Source organism: Canis lupus, chromosome 10 (assembly GCF_003254725.2).
Source record: "Canis lupus dingo isolate Sandy chromosome 10, ASM325472v2, whole genome shotgun sequence".
Lineage (NCBI taxonomy): Eukaryota > Metazoa > Chordata > Mammalia > Carnivora > Canidae > Canis > Canis lupus.
Window position 1 is genome coordinate 32,677,510 of NC_064252.1, and position 23,492 is coordinate 32,701,001.

A 23,492-nucleotide genomic window follows, 5' to 3' on the forward strand; every position below is an offset into this window, starting at 1 on the left:
GTCAGTGACGACTATGTCGAATGGTGAGGGTTCTAGTGTGCATTAATACTGGGGTTTATGTGCCTAATTTGATACATAAATGAGAAAACATAAAGGTACAGCTCAGGTTGTTACTGGTGGCACATGCAATCAAAACCGTGTACAGACCATTGGTCCAGAGAGCAGAATTAAATATAGAGCTGGAACCAAAGTACTGAAAAACGGCAAAGTTGGTGTAGCTCTAAGGGATTAGGCAGAGATGTCTCAGAATTTAAAACATCTGAAAATCAAAAGGGATCTTATAGCTCTCTAATTTTCTTGAAGAAAATAAGCCTTGGTCCAAGAGGGTAGGGACTGAAATTCATAGCTTCAGTCTTACTTCTGCATGTGACAGGCTGTCCCATACCAGCCTTTCTACATCTACCTCCCACCCCTCCGTCCGATTCTTCTCTCCCTGGTGCTGTTCCAATCTGTGATGATACAGTTGTTCACTTGCAAATACAGTCTGTCTCCTCCCGACAGCTAGACTGTCAGCTCCATGGAGACAGCACCATGTCTCTTGTTTACCACTCTATGCCCAGGACCTGGCATACAGTAAGTGCTCAAAATGCATTTGCTTGATAAATGGTTTAGGAGGTGGATTGGATGGAGTGGGATCCACACTGGGAATAATGAGAGATCAGACTAAACAGATATTGGGAGATGGGGACAGAGACACTCTGAGCGGTCAGTGCCCCAGGGCCCCCCTGGTAGCCACACATGTGGTCGGTAACTGTTGGCTAATGGTGAAAAGTCCGATGGACCTGGGTTCGAAGTCCAGTTCTATCACTTACGGTAGTAGGACCTTAGATAATATCCTCAGCTTTTCTAAGTATTTAGTTTCCTCAGCTATAAAGTGAGGAAAAGAACAATACTGTTTCTTAAAGTTGTTAGTTGGATTAAAGAATATATGTATATCCATATATTAGACACTAGTACCTAGACTATCTAGTGCATAGTACAGACACTATGGAGTTTTTATTCAATGTCAATCCAATGCATGTATGACCCTGAATGATACCATGTATAGACACAAGAGAAAGACACAGTAGGGAAATGGCCATGGGATCAAAGGACTGGTATTTTTTGATGAAATAAATTGTCAGAGCCTCAAATGTAGTCACATAGAAATGTGATGCACCAAACTGTCCCTTAGAAAATATAGGGTTACTTACTGGAAAGCAGTTTGGCTGGATGTAACAAAAGCCTTAAGAATGCTTATTCCTCATTTCCAGTAAGTAATTTCACTTCTAGGAATCCATACTAAGTAAGTAATAAGAGATACAAAGATTTTCTTACAGATGCCATGACTATAAGGCCCAAATAATAAAAACTTAAATAGTAAGCAACCTAATCAGCCAGCAATGGAGGAATACTTAAGGGCAGTACGACCATGTGAAGCAATACGATGCAAATAACTAAAAAACCAAGTGTTTCAGAATATATCACAGAGAAGAGGCTCATGTTATTAATAATAAGTGAAAAAAGTAGATAAAATTCTATGTAATATCACAGTAGTAAAATATGTGTTTTAAAAAAAAAGACGAGGGATCCCTGGGTGGCGCAGCGGTTTGGCGCCTGCCTTTGGCCCAGGGCGCGATCCTGGAGACCTGGGATCGAATCCCACATCAGGCTCCCAGTGCATGGAGCCTGCTTCTCCCTCTGCCTGTGTCTCTGCCTCTCTCTCTCTCTGTGACTATCATAAATAAATAATAAAAAAAATAATAATAAAAATAAAAAAATAAAAAAAAAGACGAGGAAGACACTAAATTCTTAGCTGTGATTATCTTTGGTGGGTAGGTCAGCGACACTCGGGTCAGCCCACCGATGTTCCCATCCCTGGTCTTGGCTCCATGGTGTAGTTCAGGCGGCCCAGGGTAGCCGGTGTGTCAGCTCTCGGGTGCACTCTTGAGACTGGAAGGGACTTCCGCCAAACCTCAGTGTGATTCTTCGAGAAGAAGGCTCATGCTAAGGGTGGTAGCCTGAGGGAGAGGGCACAGCACTTGGGAGTTAGAGAATCTAAATTTAATCCCTGGTTTGTCCACAAAATAGCAGTGGGATCTGGGCAACTTCCTGTAGCTCTCTTCACCTTGGTTTCATCATCTGTAAAATAAAGGGAGTGGACTGAGGTGGTCTCCAAGGTACCTTTAGGCTTTGACACTCTGCTCGCCTTTCTTTCTTTTTTTTTTTAATAAATTTATTTTTTATTGGTGTTCAATTTGTCAACATACAGAATAACACCCAGTGCTCATCCTGTCAAGTGCCCACCTCAGTGCCCACCACCCAGTCACCCCCACCCCCCGCCCAGCTCCCCTTTCGTTTAACAAGTACTCGTTGAGCACTTTCTCTGTGCCAAACACTATTCCGGAGACTGGGGATAAATAGGGAACAAGGCAAATGTCTGTCCTCTTTCTAGTAAACTCTAAACCATAATAGAATCGAAGCAGGATGTTTTGACTCATCACTTCTTAAAATGAGTTTTTAAGTGATCCCGCCTTCCCTTCAGCTCTTTTCTCCTCACTTCCACGTTTCAAACTTTTATTTTTATATTGTCAAGATTGATACATCTAAATTCTGTTGGGTAATGACACATCTTCTCTACTTTGTCTATGTGTTGATTCTAAAAATTTAGGATCAATAACTATTCCTCATCTGAGTCAAGTCATTGCCTGTGATTACATTTCCTTTTTTTTTTTTTTGTGATTACATTTCCTTTTGTGCATGGCTGTTCATTTCCTGAAGTTTCTAATTGCCTTCTTTTCTCAGACAATTTGCCTGTCTCATATATTCAATTTAAAAAGAAAACAAAACAAAACAAAAAAGAAGACACTTCCTCATGGCAGATATGGCAGTTAGAGTTGAATGGGGGAGCAGAAGCACTGGGTACGTCACACGAGACAGGATTTATTTATTTATTTATTTATTGAGACAGGATTTATTATAGAAGCTGCACCACATTATAACTCTAGATCTGTCCCCGCCCCATGTGGGAAAACTACCTCCCATGCACAGCCCCCCTCCCCCAACCCCGCCACCGCCATGTCTCTCACATTCCTCCAACTCTTGCATTCTCCAAGACCTAGAGCTTTGCTACTCAAAGTTGGTCTGTGGACCAGTATCATTGATTGGCTTCACCTGGGACTTTGTTAGACATGCACACTATCAGTTCACCCAGTCCCGCTGAATCAGAATCTGCATTTTAGCTGGGTTCCTAGGGCATTTGTATGTCTAGTAACATTTGAAAAGCACCGGTCTGGGTTACTTTGTGGAGCTTGATGTTTCCTTTCTGCCTGCTCTGGTTCATTGCAATGAATTCCTATCACTAAATGGCCCTAAAACTGTTCACTTTACCGCTGAGGCCCTTCAGAGTCAATGCTGTGCCTGAGGAGGCCCCGTCTTTGTTGTTATTAATGATGATGATAATAATAATAGATACTATCTATTGATTACTATGTGCCTGGTATTGTGCTATGCATTTTATTTTTTAAAGTAGGCTCCATGCTGGGCCCCAACACAGGGCTTGAACTCATGACCCTGAGATCAAGATCTGAGCTAGGATCAAGACTCAGGTGCCCAACCAACTGAGCCCCCCAGGCACCCCAGTGCTATGCATTTTATATGCACAGCCTCATTTCATGTTCTCAAGCCCCATGGCATGAGTATCATAATTATCTCCATATACTAGGTGAAAAAATGAGGTTCAAGACGTGAAGGCACTTGCCCAAAGTCACACTGCGAATAACTGATGCATCAAGGATTCAGTTCCAAGCTTGTATGACTCTAGAGTCTTTATCTTTTTTTTAAGATTTTATTTATTTATTCATGAGAGACACACACAGAGAGAGAGAAAGAGAGGTAGAGACACAGGCAGAGGGAGAAGCAGGCTCCATGCAAGGAGCCCGACATGGGACTCAATCCTAGGCCTCCAGGATCACACCTGGGCTGAAGGCAGTGCCAAACCGCTGAGCCACCCGGGCTGCCCTAGAGTCTTTATCTTGAAATCATGAGAATACAATGTACACACAGGCAGGCGCACATCTCATCATTGTACAACTGCTCCTCCAGCCCTTTTCATGCTCCCTTCCATTCACTAACCCTGCGAGAGTAATTTCTAGCCTCACTGCTTCATGTCTACACGGATAGATTAGTTGTCTGGGTTTGTACTTTATATAAAGGGAATATAACACAAGATATTCTCTTATCATAGTACAACTACTGAATCAAGCCTCTTGGACTTCCCATTTTTATGATGTGCTACCTTCCCTGGCTTCTCTTGTTCCACATTATGTTGTGAGATTCATGCATATTGTTGCGTGTGGTGTAGATTGTCTGTTCTGATTGCTGTGTGAATATACCACAATTACTTACCTGATCTAGTGTGGATGGGCATTTGGGTGCCTTCCCAGTTTCAGGCGCTTATGAATACGTGAACATTCTAGCACACGTCTTAGGGTGAACATATGGGTACATTCCTAGGAGTAGCATTGGTAGATAACACAGAGCATGTATATTCAGCTTCCGTAGATCCTGGAGTGGATTAGCTCTTTAGCTCGAATCAGCTGCGTATGAGAGCTCTGGTGGCTTTACTCCTTTGCCAACTCACTTGGTCACAATTTGGCACAGTTCATCTTTTTTCATTTTAGTCATTCTTGTGGCTTTATAGCCAAAGTCCATGTATTTCTTACACCTCTTTAGTGGATGCATTTGTTTCGTGGTCACTCCTGGTTGCCTACTCAGAATTCACTTTTATCCCCTTCTTTCCAAAAGAATCTGATTTTTTCCCCCTCATGTCTCCACTTCTTACCCTGGACTTCAGGGGAAGCTGATCTCAGCCCTGGTTACATGTGTAGGCTTTATTAATGAAGGGTAATTATTCTCCCCTTAATAATGTCAGTTCAGGGATGCACAGGTGATCCAATTCCATTCAAAGAATCTTCAGGTTGATTAGGAGGATTTGGGAAGTCCCCTTACCCTTAAGAGGGAGGCACAGGGATAGATGATCTTAGATACTGTCGGGTCTGGGTGTGACGTCTGCGACTTCTGTCATCTTGCTAACTTTGAGGTGAAGCAATGTGCTTTTTAACATCATGGAGCTGTTGAATCACACGCTTTGGGCCTCAGTTTGGGTGCAAGAAAATATTCCCTTTGTGAAAATAAAGGAAACCTCATTTAAAATGGAACCGGAGCTCTGAAGGGGCGCTTGCAGGCAGATACTCCCCGCAGAGCCTGCATCACCAGCTGGAAGAAAGAAGATGAGAATTGTTTTGACAAGGGAGGACATTTTTCACATAGGGATTTCATCTTCTGCTTTTTTTTTTTTAAGATTTCATTCATTCATTCATTCATTCATTCATTCATTCATTCATTCATTTGTGAGAAGGAGAGCACAAGCAAGAGGAGCAGGAGCAGAAGAGGGAGAAGCTGACTCCCTGCTGAGGAGGGAACCCAATTCAGGGGCTCCATCCTAGGACCCTGAGATCACGACCTGAGCTGAAGGCAGACGCTTAAGAGACCGAACCCCCAGGCGCCCCCATCTTGTGCTTTTAAGAAAAAGAAGGAAGATGCCTCCCTGCACAGGAACAGTACATCACCCACCAGCTGGCAGCCAGTGAGAAATCACAACCTGCGACTCTTCTCCCACAAACTTTTATTCAACGTCTCCTCCCAACCAGGTTTCCTCCTACCTAATAAAAGCTGACCTTCTCTCCCTCTCTTCAGAATAGCCTGCGGGTCACTGTAGCTTGCTTGTCCCAAAAGCAATTCCTCCGCTATTCTCAAATAAACTTGTTTTGTTAGTAAAATAACTGGTTAATTTATTTTTAAGGTTGATCCCTTCTTATTCAAGTCAGATTAGGTAAAAGTTTCTGTACGTTGAATCAATACAACTTATTTTCAGGTTAGTGCCCACCGACATCTGTGCAGAGCTGGGGCTGAGAACCCTGCTACTTCTTCTGGGAGGCCGTCCATAGGAATTCCGTCCAGGGAAAGTGTCTGCAGCCACTGAGGCAAGTGGCTCCGGAGGGATGGGGGCAGAGGAAGGGACACAGGACCGCTGGGCTGCGGAGGCCCAGAGCTGAAGCCCCTTCCACTTGCTGGAGCGCCACCCTCCAGCCAGGCCTTCACCCCCATGAACCTTAGTTTCTGTTTTTTTGGTTCTCCCCTCCCCTCCCCTCCTTTTCTTTTCTTTTTTTTTCTTTTCTTTCTTTTCTTTTCTTTTCTTTCTTTTCTTCTTCTCTTCTCTTTTCTCTCTTTCTTTCTCTTTCTTTCTCTCTTCTCTTCTCTTCTCTTCTCTTCTCTTCTCTTCTCTTCTCTTCTCCCCTTTCCCTTTCTTTTCTTTTTCTTTCTTTCTTCCTTTCTTTTTCTTTCTTCTTTCTTTCTTTCTTTCTTTCTTTCTTTCTTTCTTTCTTCTTTCTTTCTTTCTCTTTCTTTCTTTCTTTCTTCTTTTCTTTTTCTTTTTTGTCGATAAATCAGGAACTGGGAATCCCAGCTTGCCTCTCAGGGTGTGGGTTGGAAGGAGCTTCTTGAAGGGAAAGCTGTCCTAGGCAGTCAGGGGCTGCACAGGCCAGGGCTGCCACTCCGGGTAGACCTGCCCCTGGCTGAAGCTAGCTGGGGCGCCAGAGGGGGGAGCCGGCAGGCCTCCGGACCCCGGTGCACTGGAGGGAGGCCTCAGTGACTCAGCCTCTCCCCTCCCCGAGGGGGCGCCTCATGGGTTTTGCCTCTTCCCCAAAGGCAAGCCTAAGAGGGTCCTGGAGTAGAGCTGGGTCATTGTTTCCTGGGGCATTTCTCTCAACTAGCCTCCCCCCAACGCCTCCACCTCTCCCTCCCACCCCCACCCCTCCCCCCAAGCCCTCCACCTCCCTCCCACCCCCACCCCGCCCCCCTCCCCTCCCTGGAGCCCAGCTCCCCTGGCCCTGTGCAGGGCGGTGGCCGGTGGCGCCCGGGGCCTTTGTTGGGTCGCACAGCACCGTCGCCTCCGGCCGCTCTTGCTCATTTCTCTGGGCGCTGTGCTGAGAAGGCCTTGGGAGCCTCTCTCTTCAGCCGCCCTTTATTGAATTTCACCTCCATTTTGTTTCCTTTCCAAACAGGAACATCATTTATCCTGGACTCCACGTCGCGGAGGTCTCCAAGAGCTCTCTCTTTCCCAGCGAGGATTGTTGACACAGACGATCCGCTTCGGGCCTCCCGCCCCTCCCCGCAAACGGGCCCTAGAGAGTCCCCAGCTGCGCCCCGGCGCCCCGCCCTTCGGTGCCGCCACGGGACGGGCTGACCTGCAGCAAAAAGGGGACAAGTTTCAGACGTTTGTGCTTTAAGTCAGGCGAGCCGATGGCACAAAGAAAGTGCATCATTTTATTCTAAATGCTTTTTAAATAAGTGTCGCTTGGCCATAATCAGCCCTAGAGGATGGAGAGGTTCAAAGCCCCAAAGCCGTCACACAGATCTGCGGGGGTTTTCTCCCTCTTAGATTATGTGACTTGACCCCAAGAAAACCGGGGCGGGGCGGGGTGTGTGTGCCCCCCGCCCCCCTCCTCTCCCGGGCGGGGAGCGTGGAAGGTTTGCCGGGCCGGGGGTGGCGGCCCACGGGCCGGGAGCGCCCCTCCACGTTTTGCTCCTGTTTGGGGAGGTACTAGGAAGGGGGGGCGGAGGCCGGGGAGCCTCGCGGAGGTGCGCGCGCAGGGCTGCGGCGGGGGGGGGGGGGGGCGTGCAGGGCGGCGGGCGCGGGTGCAGCCCCGGAGGCGCGGCCCTGCGGGGACGGCGGGCGGGAGCTGGGGGTGCCGGGGCCGAGGGGGCGCGGGGGGCGCGGGGGGGCGCAGGGGGCGCCTCGCCAGTCCCCGCGGGCACGCGTCGCCGACACCCCACGTGGCGCCCGGTCCAAGACCTTCGGAAACCGGGGAGCTCAGGAAGCGCCCCCGGGTGAGATGCGGCGTAGGGAGAGGCCGCCCCGCGGGGCGCGTGGCCCCGGTCCGCGCCGCCCGAAGCCAACCCGCTGAGGGACTAACCGTCTGATCCCCGTTTCCTGTCTGTAAATTAGGAAAAATAACAGCGGCTATGCGATGGGTGCCCCGAGGACCGCAGGGAGAATGACTGAAGTCAGCTCAGATGAATGAACACTAGAGGTCATGTGCCCCCCCCCCCCCCAATTCTGGACCAACGGAGGACCCAGTAGGATGCAACCCCACTAGCTTGCAAGTGAAGATATTTTTCAGATTCCAAGCGTCTTGAGATGGAAAAGGCCTCTGGGGGACCAGACCAAGTGGCATCAGAGCGCCTGGCCTCCAGTCAAGGACGAACACCCTCTCAGGAGACTCCTACCCCAAAGTTTGCCCTTAAAAGCCCTCCTTTGCAAGCCATCAGGGCGTTGGGGACTTGAGCATTAGCACCCCGTGTTCTCCTGGGCGGCGCCCACCAGTGAATAGCCTACCTTTCTTCACTGCAAAAGCTGGGTGTCTGTTCTCGTTGGCTTGCTGCAACGGGGTGTGCAAACTCTCGTTTGGTTCGTTGACGTGATCATACAAAGCCCTTAGTATCATCAAGTGAGTACTTACTACACTTAGTCTAATTATTCCTGAGCATTTTGAGGGGACAAGCGGGGCCTGGTAAAGGATGGCTTCCCTTCCCTCTCTTCTTTGCTTCCTTCCTGCCTCCCAGACACAGGGAAGAGAGCCAGTGTTCCGCGCAGGTTTAGGGGTCACCTGTGCCGCAGTTGTGGTGTAGTAATGTAAAACATGACCTGGGGCTCACACACATACACACGAAATCCCTGCTGTGCCAATTGCAGCTTTGTGACACTGGCCACGTTGCCTCATCTTTCCGAGCCTCATTTTTCTCATCAGCGAAAAGGTGTGCGAATCCCGACCTGCTGGTATGTTGAGGTGAAGCTGTAATGTGTACTTCTGCCTTCGTTCCGGGGGCCTTGGGGCCTTCCTGCCTTGCATTTCACCCTGGAGAACGTGTCTGTGGAGATCATAGGGGGATTCTGAGGGGAGGTAGGGGTGAGGGAGGGGACCGCTGGGGAGGGGGGCTCCCGGGAGGAGGGCCCGCTGAAGAGCCTGAAGGCTGTGCGGGGTCTGACCTTCCCCGTGTTTCTCACACGGTGGTTCCTGCTGTTACCACTTTGCTTGATGATAAGGATGCGGAGGACAATGGCAGCTGTGATATTATAATCTATGATAAATATGTATTTGGCCTTTGTCCCAGTTCCTGGCTCACAGAGCTCCTAAAACCCTTGGAATTTCCTAAGGGATGAGAGTTGGGGGTGTCTCTTGTTATGTTAAGGGGGTGACTGGTGGACAGAGGAGGCTCCGTCCTGGTGATTAGAGGGTTGGAGCTTTCAGACCCACCACCTCCCTGACCTCCAGGCAGGGGCCTCAGGTTGACTTGGTCACCCACGGCCACCGATGGAATCCTGCCTGTGGCCTGAAGCCTCCATAAACCCCACCAGGATGGGGTTGGTGACCACACGGAGGCTGGGGGAGCGTGGAAGCTCGGGGCCCCACACCTTGCCCCACATCGCCTCCCCCTGGCTGGTGGTGACTTGTGTCCTCTCCCAGCAGGCCGGTGATCTAGTAAGTAAAACAGATCTCGGTCCTGTGAGCTGCTCTAGGGTCTTCCTAGCACCCAAGGGGACAGGGTCATCGGAGGGTCCGGGAGGTCGCACGGGTGACAACCCAGCATTGTGACGAAGTGGGGGCGGGGCAGCCTGCGGTCGGAGCCCTTCACCTGCTGGTGGCCGTCGCCTGCAGAGCACAGACTGTGGGGCCGGCCAGGGTGTGGCAGGGCTGTGGGTGAAGGCGTCGCAGGGGGAGGGCTGGGCTTTCCCACAAGCTTTGGAAATCCCCTTCCTGAGATCCCCTAGTACAGTGAAGACTGGTGAGAACTTAAGAAAAAAAAAAAAAAAACAACAACAACCATGTATTGAAAAACCAGGGAAAAGCACGTGTAAACAGGCCCGGGAAGTGCGGGAAGCCCAAAGGCCAGGGCTTCCTCCTCGGGCTCCTGCAGGATTTGTCATATTTATACCCTGGGTCCGATACCGTGTGTCCTCGGCTTTTGAGTTACCCACATATACTTAAAAACAAAGCGTCTGGTGACCAAGCTTCCCGCCATCAGGTGGTTTTCCTGCATTGTATTCTGCTCTGGATGGATTTCTTTTAGGTCCTTGCTTCCTCTCTATTCTCATAAAGGAGTTGAAGTCTGTAATTCAGCGCAGTTTTGTAGGCCATTTCTTTGGCTCTTTGCTTCTCTGTTCGTTTTGGATTGTGGTTTTCATGTGTGGGTTTCCTCAAATATCTATTGACCCCGGAGTGTCTCTTCCTATTTCAGAGCGAGTCAGTGACCCCCCTCCCCCAAACTGCAAGCTCTCTGGGAGCTGCTTGTGTATGGTGTGGGGCCGCCGGTTCCAGCCTGGTGGCCACTCTGTCCCGTCTCCTTCCTACCCGCTGGACTCCACCACCCCCGGGCTCTCCGGGTCTGTTGTTTCCCCGCTTTGCACTTGCGTTTCCCACTTCCCGTGGCCTGGAGAGAATCCGCCCCGGGGGTTCCCTTTGCTCCTTCACCTCTTTCATGTCTCTGCTCAAATAACACTTGGCCATGGAGGCCTCCCTGGTGCCCTCAGTAAAGCTTCTCCCCAGCCCACCTCGGCTTCAGTGCCTGTGGGTCCCCTGACAGGCGTCTCGCAGGGCACGCTGTCACGTCCACCGCTGTGCTGTGCAGTCCCAGCGCCATGTGAGCAGGGTCTTTGTTTTGCTCACTATGCGCCTGCTGTACCTGAGGCCTGGCACGTTAGTGTTAAATGCAAGCTCGATGAAGGAAGGGAGAAAGGAGCGGTGGCTTCACTGGGCGGGGAAGGGCCAGCATCTGGCCTCTTCATTGGCAGATCCCTAACCTTCAGCCTGTCTAGATCCTTCGTTTGGGTTAGTTGCCTCAACCACGGAGTCCTGGCTGCCAGTGTTCTTGGAATTGACTGGGAGAAGGTATTTTATCTGATTCTCTTGGATGCAGCAAAGTAGCCCTGTCTTCTGCACCTGAGACCTTTGGATGAACTCATCCCGGGAGTAGACCAGCAATCTCCTGGTTGTGGAGGCAGAGCAGGCTGGGGAGACCAGGTGACTGCCAGTCACCCCACCCACACCCTTATGCTCAGAAGGACCCTGCACCTCTGACTCCTGAGCCCTCTGGGGTTCTGCAGGGTTTATCACAAGGATGTGCTGGTAACTGTTTAATTGGCTCGCCAGGGAGAAAAGCCCTGATTTGCAGTGTTGGCTCATTCCCGGGGTGGAAGTCCTCCCACCGGAGCCGAGCTTAAGCTGTCATCATGACGTCTCTGAACAGGACTTGGGAAGAAATGAGCAGGAGGCCCCTGGTGTTCCACCTTCCGGACGCAATAGACGTGACTGACTTCAAGAGCATAGATAATAAGACCTAGTTACATAATAGGGAGGTGAAGACTTTTGAACAGCTATTAGCTTTATTAAATATAAGTTAATTGAGGTTTACCTAATTTTTCAATTAGCAATAATCGTACCTCAGATAAACCTCATTGGCTATGATATTGCCACTGCGCAAAGCTTACCTAATTTTTAATAATGGTTCTTTTTAACCAGCTTGGAATTTTCCTAAAAATTTGACCGTCAGCTCTTGTGGGCTGCTATCAGCCGGTTCTAGCATGTGTCCTCTCGCTGTTGGATTCCCTCTTGCAGGCTTTCATTTTTAGGTATCTGGTATTTTCTTTCTATGTCAGTTATTCCTGCTTCATCTAATTTCCAGTTTCTAAAGTTTTGTTGATGGCTCTTTCCTGCTTGTCCTCTTAATTCTCACTGTCCTATTAGGCTTAAGCCTTCTTTAAAAACATCCATTTACTTCCATTTTGATGGGTTTCCAGAAGATGGTCAAGGTAAATGCAGGTGTGCAAAGTGTTCTGTTTAACTAGAAGTGTCTGCAGTTAGAATCACTTTGAACTTCTTAGACACACATACTTAAAAATGTACCTTTTGACTATATTATTTGGCTTATATGGTTTCTCTCTTTTTTGTTGACTGTTAAACAGTTGGTAACCTCATATGGCTCATGTAAACTTTTAGTATGAAATTTAATTCATTAATTTCCATTGCTTTACTGTGGTTTTGGTGTGAGAATGGTTTCATTTTAACACCACAGGAGTAACTCTTTTCTTTTAGCCGCCTAGAAGTCAGACCTTAAACCATTGTCAAGTTTTAGTTTCAAGGGTCTGTGTTTTAGGTAAAATGAGGTAGTGGTTTTTAAAATCTATCCGTATGTGTTTTATTTTCCTGAATTTGTCTTTATTCCCAGCGAGTTTATCTGTCTTGAGGCAGAGGGTAGAGGAGGAGGGAATTAGAATTGTTAAAGCAGCAAAGAAGGAAATTCGTGTTGAGGTTTTTTTCACTTTGAAGACAAAATAATAGGCTTAAAAGTCACTTACTGTGAAAAAAGGATTTCATCAATTCCTTTATCTCCTCCTGCACTATAACAAGACTTGGACTTCGATTGTAATTGAGACCCTATTACATCTCCATCCTCTCCACAGCTTGGTTGTTCATGTCCTGTTTCCTTTAACAGAAAGATACTCATGTTCTTCCACTACTAAACTAGTTTGAGTTTTCTTTTTATTTTTTTATTTTTAAAAGATTTTATTTATTTATTCATGACAGACACACACAGAGGGAGAGAGAGAGAGGCAGAGACACAGGCAGAGGGAGAAGCAGGCTCCATGCAGGGAGCCCAACATGGGACTTGATCCCATCCCGCGTCTCCAGGATCTGGCCCTGGGCTGAAGGCGGCGCTAAACCGCTGAGCTACCAGGGCTGCCTGAGTTTTTTTTTTTTTTTTTTTTAATTCAATTTGCCAATAGATAGTTTAACACCCAGTGCTCATCCCATCACGCACCCTCCTTCATGCCCGTCACCCAGCTACTTCATCCCCGGCCTACCTCCCCTCCAGCGACCCTCAGTTTGTTTTCCAGAATGAAGAGTCTAGTTGGAATTTGTTACTTGTTTCTAAGAGTTCTAAGTCTTTTCAGTTATGATAATTTTTTTTAAAAGCCTAAACGTTGTGGGTCTCCGTTCCACAGGATAGCTGTTTTATTAGCAGTATCTTGACTGAGAAAAATCTAGCTAATAGCTAGATGGGCAAAAAGATATAATGAATTCAGTAATGCTTATGAATGAACTTTATTCATTGCATCAACATGTATATATACAGTATTTGTAAAATAGGAGTGCCTGCATGACTAAGCCACTGGTTATTCAGTGTATAAATGATGCTTGGGGACCATACACATTTTTAGATTCCTTGAAATAACTCCGAGCTTCACCTGCCTGTTGCCAGACCCAAAGACGCTTCGTTCGCGGGTTGGCAACCACTGCTTTAGATTACCTTCTCCCCAAAACCCTTTCCATTGGAGCTGAAATGAGCTCCTTCTTGCCTTTCTCCAAGACCACATTAAATTTATTCCAGCTTCTAAGGACCTCTTAACTCCATCCTGCTCTTCTACACCTACTGCCACGGCACCTGTCCAGGCTCTGCTTGCCCTCCCAGGCCCCGATGCAACAGACGGTCTGTCTGGTCTCTTCTACTGTCTGTTCCCCTCCGATATGTACTTGGTAGGGCAGGTTTTTCATATCGTGTCCTTCCCTTGCCAGCAGGTTGCCACTCCTGTGTCCCGTCATAACAGCTGGGATACCTTTGTTTCAGTCCTACTTACCTGTTTGTGTCCTGCAAACATGTCCTGTGCCTTTTGCTTATGAGCTTTTGTTTGAACCAGTTCTTTTGGCTTTCCCTATACATGACAAGCTCATGCCCCACTCAGAGATGACCTACGAGATTTTAAGCAATCCCCAGGAGCCTCCTGCTCAGTGGTAGCTGCACCTGTTCCTGGTCTTCTGTAAGCGCTTTGATGCAGGCGTTGGTGATGGACATCACACTGTGGACACCATGGGGAAAGGAACGTTTGTATCTCTCCAAGCACCTTAGACAGGGCCTGGTACATGCTAGAGGCCCAATCAATGTCTACTGAACAGATTGATGTGGATTGGTCTGTTTATGAGTAGTCTTGAAGACTAGTTCCTGAGTAGGATTCAAAGTATTTTATTATAAAGCCTTGGAAATGGAACAAGAAAAATATGTGAAAATTATTTTCCTGATTGTTTTTTTTCCCATTTTAGTCTCTTGACATTTTTTTTCTCCCAAATAAGTGAGACTTTATTTCCTCTTTCTGATTGCAAAAGCAACACATGGTCTAAGATTTACATGTATGTCACACAGGCTTGAGGTCAGATTTTGCTACTCAGTGGCTGTGTTGCTTATACACAGTACTTGCTCTCTGTATACCTTAGTTCTCTCACCTGAATATGGAGATCATTGGAATAGTTCTCCCTAAGAGTGTCATGAAGAGGACATTAGAAAGTGTATGTAAAGTGGTTAGCACAGTATCCGGCACACAGTTGCTCCGTAAATGTGCACAGCTGAAATTATGGTCCATGCAGAAAAGGTAAAGTTCTGTGAGACCAGGGATACAGCTGGAGCCTTGGGCTCAGGACCTTCACTGTGTTGCATTAGAAGAAAACTTAAATCTGACTCCAGAAGCCATGGATAAGAATCTCAATCTTTTTTTCAGGACAGCCTTTCTCAACTGTGGCTCACATGAACCACAAAACTCACAAAATGGCCACAGTGACTCTTTTTTGCCCCTGAGGATGCTACATAACTAGCACTATTCTAGATGCACAGGAGGGCTGACGGACTACATGCAGTGCTTGATTGAGGACGCTGAGGCTTCGGCCTCTCCCCACCCAACCCCTCTTGGAAGACTTGGGGCTGGGCTTGGCACAATGCTGCCTGTCTTCCCTGGGAAGCTCATTTTCCCCAGCCTTCTAAGGACAGCTGATAAAAATCTCTCCCTCCCTCACCCATATTTGTTCCTGGAACACCATTCATCTGTTCCTACTCCACATCGTGCTGACACACACCCAGTAGTTCTGACAGGTTTCATCTTCTCTTGAACGGACAGCTTGTGTCTCCTGAAACTTGTGTGCCCGTTTCCTCTGGGATCGCTGTGAAGTGCATCGCCAAGAAACACAGGTCCCTAACTGGATTCTATAGCAGTAAACCTTGACATTTTTTCATATGCAGACCTCTAAAAGTCCTCTGGGTCCCTTGCAACTGCCAAATGCCTCTCCATGACAAAAACCCTAGAATTATCTGGGCACTTAATCTAAGCATGTCATGATTTGTGCTGCTGAGGCTTCTATAAACGGGTGCTGTAGGGCTGAGCAAATCTGCCTCACTTGGAGTCCTTCCTATTTTCTGTTGACAGGGCTCATGCTATCTCCCAGGAAGGCACCATGCACCTTTTTGGGGGGTGAGGGCCATGATATCTTGTGTGTTAGCAAGAAGGAATAATATTGGGTAGGCAGTTAGCAGTGTCTACCACAATTCATATAATGGAATATCATATAGCCATTGCTTTTTGAAGAATATTTATTGACATGGGAAAATGCTCACAATATGTTAAAGAAAGCAGGATACAAATCTGTAAATACAGTATGATCCCAGTCTTGTAATAAAATAAATTATATATGCATAGAAAATATACAGGACAGAAATACACTAAAACATTAACAGTGATTATCTTGGTGGTGGGATTTGGGTGAATTAACTTTAATTTTCTGCATTTTCCAAACTTTTCATAATGAACCTATATTACTTTCATAATGGGAGAGGTGGTGGTGGGGAGAAGTCCATACAGGTGACACCTTACACCTAGTACTGGGAGGCAGTGAGACTGATGTGGTAAGGGGATACACTGTACTTGTACCGCCTCGGGCAGTGTCACTGTTTATAAAGGAGGGAAGTAAACACCTGTCTCCCCCCTCCCAGGACCACTGGGTATGGGAAAGGGGCCCCAAGCATCTGGCAGTTGTTACTCTACAGCAGCAGCTCTAGTAGCTTATTTTAGTACATGCTCACATGCCCCGGAGCAGCAGGGCTGTGGACGTGAGGGACCAAAGAGCACGGATGGCCACTGTACTCTCCTCATCCCTACTGTGGGCCACCTCGGCAAGCATCTGTCTGGGGGAAGTCTGCAGTCCTGGTCTCTCACCTAAAGAATTCCAGGTCCTTGTTTGAAATCCAGCCCTGAGCAACTCTTCCACTCACAGATCAATTCCAGGTTACCTCCCTGCTTACAAAATTCCTTAAACTGGTTCTTCTGAAATGGTTATTGCTTAAAATGGCCTGAGAATGCCTGCCCTCCAGCACTCCAGGGTCCTAGGAGGCACGGTGAGGACCCAGGTGGTCAGGGTGGTGAGGGGAGGGAGGGAGGTGCCAGACTTGGACTCCTGTTTGCTAGGACACTGGGAAACTGAGGCCTGCCAGAGAAGGTCTCTAACAAGAGATGAGATGAGGTTACATGTCATTAGAGACCTGAAAAGCCCAGCAGGTAGAAAGCACTTAGCAGATGTTCGTTCTCTTTCCAGGGGCAAAATGAGGTCCTTCCACTCCCCCTGCAAATGCTCTCTTCAAAAACAAAGCTTAGTGCTTAGTACCCAGTGCAGGGGAAACTCAAAGTGAAACTCTTGAAAGCACAAGAACACAGCTACTTAACCAGGACTGTTCAAACACTTAGCCTGCATAAGCTGGCAAGATGCTATTCCAGTAAACAGATCTTCATTTAGGGAAGCTGACACTTATGAGAAAGCTATTGGACTGTAGAAATTATAAAAATACTTTAAAATGCATTTGTAGAATGAAGTAACAAAAATACTTTGTCTAAACTTTTTTTCACATAATCTAAATTTATGAATTGCCAAATTTCATTTTATTTACTGTTAAAAATGGGCAACCTACCACTTTTCCAACTATCTGGATGAAGATCCTAAAGGGAGTGTATTGTATTCTTTCTAGCCTTTTATTCTGGAGTATTTTGGATTTACTTAGGTTTTTAAAAATAAATTCTGGGTTCTCTCTTTGAGAATTTGTCAATGGGCCATATTGTAGGTACAGATCCTTCTGGGCCAACCAGTGTCCTCTGGGAACCAGGCCGTCCCAGATTTGCGATGCCTGGTGTAGATCTCCTCCTCCTCCCTACCTTCCTATCTGGTTTTCAGCTGGCCTTCAGTGGCTCTTGGTAGACCTGCCTTCTATCAAGCAGCAGTCTCCTCTGCCATTTTTTTTTTTTAATGGGCTTGAAAGCCAGATAACCTGCTAGAAACATATGCAAATTTTAGTAAAGAGGTGAAAAGAGAGATTCTTGAGGATCTCTCCTATGAGCAAGAGACTCTGGTGATCTCTTTTGGCAGCTCAAAGGCCTTTAAAAAGTCCATCTTTGAACAGTTGTTTTGTCAGAGAAGGGATCTCTGAATAAATGACATTTTCCACTAATACTCTGTGTATGTTACCTATCCTTAAAAGGGCTACTGTGGTAAGGGAGGTAATGGATGTGAAAGCACTTTAGAAAAGCATAAACTCTGAAATATTGTTTACCCCATGTATCTATAAAGAAACACACACAGATGGCTAAATTGAATCAACCCCAATGTTTTATTTAATTTAAAGTTTTAAAAGGCAGTGGTTAAGCACATTATCTATGTGTATATATGTATATATGTATGTATATGTATACATACATACATATATAAAAGGAAACCAACCCCTTTCAGCTTTAGCCACTGATTAGCTAGGCCCACTGTCTATTGCAGGATTCATATTCTACTTCTTCATATGACCAATTCTAAAAGTAAAAATAAACAGCCTTAATCAGTTTAACAGTAACTATCTGTGTTTCTTTTTTTTTTTAAATAAATAAAGTTACCATTAAACTGATCACATACGGTAGAAAGTAGAACACACACACAAGCGCACACACAGTCCCCAGTTTAAAACCTGTGACATATGAATGACCTATATGTACAAATGGGTGCTGCTGACTTCCTCCATCCCTGGTGGAGGCCACGAGAGAACTCCCAGTGTGCCGGGAGGCCCCATCCCCTCTGCTGGGTTGGAGGATGTGTGTTCCTGGCACCCCGAGTTAGACCTCAGAATGCATGCTCCCATGCAATGATACAGATGGGGGTTCAGTTCTATGCTACTAGTGTTAAGGTACATAAGGGAATAAATAGGCATCTGTAGCTGCCTCAGAACTAAACCATCATTTATAACCCTTTATAGGGAGAAATGTATTCTGAAGTTCTCGATAAGGGACTTACAAACTTTTAGAATGTAATCTGTTTGTAAGTCTGGGGCTGTGTGTGTGCATGTTGTGTGTGCATTTCCACATATTTGTACAAAATTGAAATGAAGAGTGGGGCCAGGTTTATGGAGCAGCTGCTTGGCTTCCATGTAGTCGGTTCTGATCTAATAGGTCACTTGCCTCAGCCCTTAGCAGCTTGCTCTGCTGCCGACGCGCCTCCGTCTGCTGGAGAGATTCAGAAGGGGCAGCTTTCACAAGCGAGAGGAAGGCCACGACTCAATCTTCTAAGAACCTTGGCAAACAGAACGGCCAGATTCAACTGGGGCTGCTTTACAGGATGAAGTCCTGCAGTTCCATCCTGATGAAACGGAATTCCTCTTTCCTGTGGTTAGCCCCTGCCACTCCATCTACCTGCAGCTCTGGATGAATGCCTCGGTATCGCAAAAACACAGGATCACCTCTTAAATATGCTGGATTCTCAATGAGTAAACCAGTTAATGTGTTTCTAGCCAAAGCAAGGGCATAAATGTTTTAGAGAAAAGACTCCCCTGGAGCTACAGAGAAAAGATGCTAATAAAAGCAGTACTGAGTGCTGGGCAAGTGACGTTCTCAGTCTGTGTCCGAGCTGGTCTCTTCGATGACAGAGTACTGGCTGAGGGCCTCCTCCAAAGGCGTGATTGTCCCGTCGGGCTTCAGTCCCATTGGTTTAAGCAACTCCTCTCTGGAAAAACGAGAGAAAAGAGAGAGAAAAAAAAAAGTATTCACCAGCATCACACACACACCCCTTCCCTCCACCCCAATCCACATCCTTTTAAAAAGAAGAGTCTTTAAAAACCAAAGTATTTTTCCTCAAGCTCTCTGTGTGTTTGTAACAGGAAAGATGAAAGGGGCATGGAAAGAAAAAGAGGGAGATAAAAGACTTCATTCACACAGGCCAAACCTACTAAGCCAATTAAAAGTATGAAAAGTCAAGGTCTAAACGGGCTCAGGACAAGGAGCAGGTCTCTTCTGTTTTTAATAATTAACTTTTTTTCCTTTTGTGGAATCATTGTTTTAGTGAAGTTGAAGCTGCCAAAATTTCACGGGTCCCGGTGGGCCAGGCAGACAATCAAGTGGATGATTTGATACGTATGGATTTTGTTCAACGGAATAAATCTGTCACATTTGATTTTGCCTCTCCAATCTCTAGTGAGACATAAGTACTTCTTGATTCAATCCAAGTCAACTGGCCTTCCCCAACTTTCTCCCTCCCTTTTATTTCCTTCTCTCTCTCTTTCCTCCTTTTTTTTTTTTTTTTTTTTTTTTAAAAACACCATTGCTTTTGTTTGTGGCAGTTTAATTATGGGATTGACAGCCATTTTAATCTCTTCAAAGCTCCCCAACTGCCTCTTTTCAGCTAATCCAATTATATCTACTCCACAAGTTACAGCCTCATCTAAAGATGATTAATTATTGATTAAGTCAATCAAAAAGCATTAGGAAAGATTTATTTAATCTTTTCATAGGCTCTTATTTATTACATGGAGATTATGGCAAATGTACCTGTTGAGTTACTAACTCTAGCCCTTCTCCCACCCCAAAAATGTCAGCAGTGCACTTTAAGAGTAGCCTCAAAGAGGCACATGAGAAATAAAATTTATTTCTCAAGGAAATGGGCATCACCCCCTGAAAACATGTCTATAACCAAGAACCCACATGGCAGCAGCTGCAATGTTGGCAGGATCTGGAGTGAAGGGGAACAATAAAAGCTGCTTTCCCTCTGCCTCCTTGCTGTTGTCCTTGAGGACAGCACAAAGAAGGGCTCCCTCCTGGGGAGGGCCAGCCACACAGCACTGTGAGGTGTTAGAGGCACAGTGAAACTCCTGGGGAGAGGTAAGAACAGCTCAGTGTTCCCTGGATCAGACAATAGGAGCCTAATCAAGCAGCTCTGGCTAGCGCCAGAAGATGATCCGAGTAATGGGGGGGCTGCAAGGCTATGCCGAGGCTCCTGAGTTATAAAGGAGATGTTCCTAGTCCAAGAAATGGGGTCAGAATCATAGAACTTATAATTGAAGGGGCCTCAGAGATCATTTAGTCCAACCCCCTTGTTTATTAAATGAGACTAAGTGACTTACCCAAGGTCACACACCTAGTGCCAAGCTCGACCTGGGACACAGGTCTTCTGAACCTTGGGCTTGTGCTCTTTGCAGTATACCACATCTGGATTAACTGCCCTAATGGCACTGCAGGAGCGCACTAAGTTCAGTTGTTTAACGTCTGTTCAACACCTACAGGCCAGGAGCTAGGTCATAGGCCATAGGCCAGGCAGGGAAAGGAAGAGTGGGTACAACAGTCCTTAAGGAGCAGGTGAAACACATATGAAAAATAACTCTGTACATAATGGGGTAAATGCTGTCACAGTATCTGACAGCATGGTAGCTCCTAAGACGAAGCACAGACTGTACTGCCTGGGGAAGGTAGGCATGGCATCACAAGTAAGTTATCTAATGCCAGGCAAAGAAGGCATAGGAGACTGTGTAAAGGGCTCTGTATGGTCCCATCTACTTGTGTGTTTTGTATCCCTCTTTGGATTGTGTCCATTTCTTTTCTATCTCTTTGCTTCCATGAAGCTCGGAAGGGCCCAGTGTTTGGAGAGTGGTGAGGGTCAATGAAGGAGTAGCAGGAGGAAAGGCTCAAAGGTAGTCTGAGGTTGAGTGGGTAAGTGTCTAAAATATTATGGTAAGGAGCTTAGGTTTTGCCCTGTAAGGGACATCCCATCTGTTGCATAGGGCAGTGTCTCTGGCAGCAATGTGGAAGGCGCACTGGACCAGGGGGATCCTGACGGCAGAGAGACCAGTCATTAGGATGTTACTGTACAGTGTATGTGGGCTGTGGCCTGCTGGAAGGGGAGAGGGCTGGTAAAGGATAGAGTAGGGAATAGACTGTCCCTATGGCTTCCAGCTCAGATGACTAAGAGGATGGTGATAGAATTCACTGGAGCAAGAACACAGCAGATGAAGCAGATTTTGGAGGGGAGATGCTGACACCTTTTAGGACATGAAGAGCTTGAGGCCTTTGCAGAAAACCAGCTAGACAACCTGGTTCCATGAAAACTTCCCTCTAGCACTGATATAGTCCACATATCTATAGTTTTACAACCTAGTTCCCTAGTTCTATCTGCTCATGTTAAAGGATTTTGTGACACTGGATACTACTTACTAATGACATAAAAGGAAAAAGGGATAATTGGCTGGGACTAAAACACTGAGGGTAAGAAAGTTGAAAGGTCTAAAGGAACCCAGTGGATGAGGGTAGTCAGATGGGCTAGGGAATCAAGGATCGGGATAGGTAGAAGCAGGACCCTGGATGGGACTAGAGGAATTCTACTGAGATTGGTGATAAGACGCTGGGTAGATAGGCCCCTGCCCACTCCATCTGCCCCCACTATCAACATGACTCTACTTCTGTGACAACAGGATGATGCTGGGCAAGCTACTGGCTGTAACAGAGCAGTTAGCACCTTCTTCAAATCTAGGAGTAATATTTTCAAATCAAGTCCATCAGTTTCATCCCTATTCCAATTTCATGATGGAAATAATTAACATTAATTTCATGGCCTGATTATAGGAACTGGTCTATGAGATAATGGGCCCCATATTTTAATTCTCACTTGTGAAGTATGCTTCTCAAGCATTTATTTTTTAGGTCCTTTTTATCACCCTTCCACTAACATGAAAGCTCCTCTGAGGGCTCCATGGAATGCCTGGCCTTATTAAGGACACCTCAGTTGGAGAGATGCCAGTGGTAACTGGCCATAAATCATGCATTTATACAAATTAATTAAGGTATCAATGTGATACAGTGTAAAAAACAAAAATATCTGGAGTTAGGAAGTCTTTTTGGAGCCTTGGCTCTTCCACTTACCAGTTGTGTGATCTTGGGCAAGTCTGAGTCTCAGTTTCCCTATCTGTGAAATGGGGATAATGCTAATACTAGCTCTACCTACTTCCTAGTGATGATGTAAGGAGTAACTATGACAGAACCAGTGGTGGTAGCAATAACAACAATGATGTAGATCAAAGAGTTCTATGAACTGCAAAGGTCCTAAATATTAGTTATTATTGTGGTACAGTGAAAAGCACATACAGGTTTTGGAGTCAGACAGACCTAGGTTCTAACCCTGAGTCCACAGTCACTAACAGTAAGACCTTAAACTCTCTGAATTTCAATTTCCTTATCTGTAGAATTGGGATAGAAATACCTACCTCATCGAGTTGTCATGAAGGCAAAAGGCCACTATACACATAAACTGTAGTGTAATGGCTGGAATGAAGCTGGAACCACAAGTTGCATTTCCTGTCTTTATGTGCTTATGGGAGGCCTCCCCAAGCTTGATAGGGCACTCTGGGAGTAAGTGGGGGGATGAAAATGCAGAAGCAAATAAAAGACATGGTCCCTGTCCTCAAGAAGCTTTTAGTCAGTTCAGAAGATAAAACACACACACATTAAACAATATTAAAAGAATTACAGAACAGCAGATCAACAAGCTTGAGATGATTAACAGGCAGAGCCCTGCTTTCCCTAACTTGACAGTTCATCAATAATATACTCTTATTGTAATCAAAATATGTTTAAAGGAAATTTGTCCTGTTTGGGAGTGGAAAGAGAGAGGATCTCTCACAGCTTTATGACTGTGTTTTCTGCTGGACTCCAGGCTTGTCACATTCCCATCTCAATGTTTCTGATCTTGCTCTCTATCATACAACAGCCCACAAATACCCAAATGAAATCTTTGATATAGAGACTCACTCCTAAAAGGTCTGATGAATGACCTGGTTATACTAGACTGTTTTATTTAATAAGATATTATATCTAGATCAGCAAGATGTGGATGGAGAATGGGAAGCAGTAATGAATACCACAGAAATGTTATTGCACCATCATCTGGGCTATGTACATGTGGGAGGGACACAGGAGGAGGTGGGGATGCTGATCACAGGCTCCTCGCAGGAGACAACTCAGGGCCAGACTGTAATGGCAGGGATGGACATGGATTCATGGGGATAAAGGCATCCTAGGAACAGAAGAATTAGTCAAGCAAAGGCACAGAAGCAAGGGTTAGTTGTGTGCAGAGACTGGCAAGCAGGCTGGTTTGGCTGAGATAAAGGAAAAAGAAAGCTCAAAACAGATATGGGGTACAAAACAGGATCTGAATGGAGACTTTGAAATCCTAGGCTGACAAGTCTAGATTATAGTTATAGAGGTATTTTGGTCTTCTATTTCAAGGGTCCCC

General features: G+C 46.2%; 1 protein-coding gene, 1 long non-coding RNA gene and 1 pseudogene across 8 annotated transcripts in view; all 3 read right to left on the reverse strand.

Moving 5' to 3' along the window:
• Window positions 1-1,789: 1,789 nt before the first annotated feature.
• Window positions 1,790-9,002, reverse strand: LOC112669050 (uncharacterized). The gene is made up of 3 exons (XR_003142036.3): window positions 8,438-9,002; window positions 4,387-5,256; window positions 1,790-2,121 (listed from the first exon to the last, which is right to left on the reverse strand). It is a non-coding gene; the product is annotated as an uncharacterized LOC112669050 (long non-coding RNA).
• Window positions 9,003-11,471: 2,469 nt separating this feature from the next.
• LOC112675748 (U4 spliceosomal RNA) lies at window positions 11,472-11,584 on the reverse strand (annotated as a pseudogene).
• A 5,964-nt stretch (window positions 11,585-17,548) lies between these two features.
• Window positions 17,549-23,492, reverse strand: part of RIC8B (RIC8 guanine nucleotide exchange factor B) — a 99,885-nt gene continuing 93,941 nt past the window's right edge. For all 7 annotated transcript variants that reach the window (XR_003142039.3, XR_007413506.1, XR_007413505.1 and 4 more), the window contains one exon: window positions 17,549-18,941. Coding sequence is in view for 2 of the 7 variants with exons in the window: in XM_025461887.3 (XP_025317672.1) it covers window positions 18,830-18,941 (112 nt within the window). In the remaining 5 variants the exon portion in view is untranslated. The remainder of the gene's footprint in view (window positions 18,942-23,492) is intronic.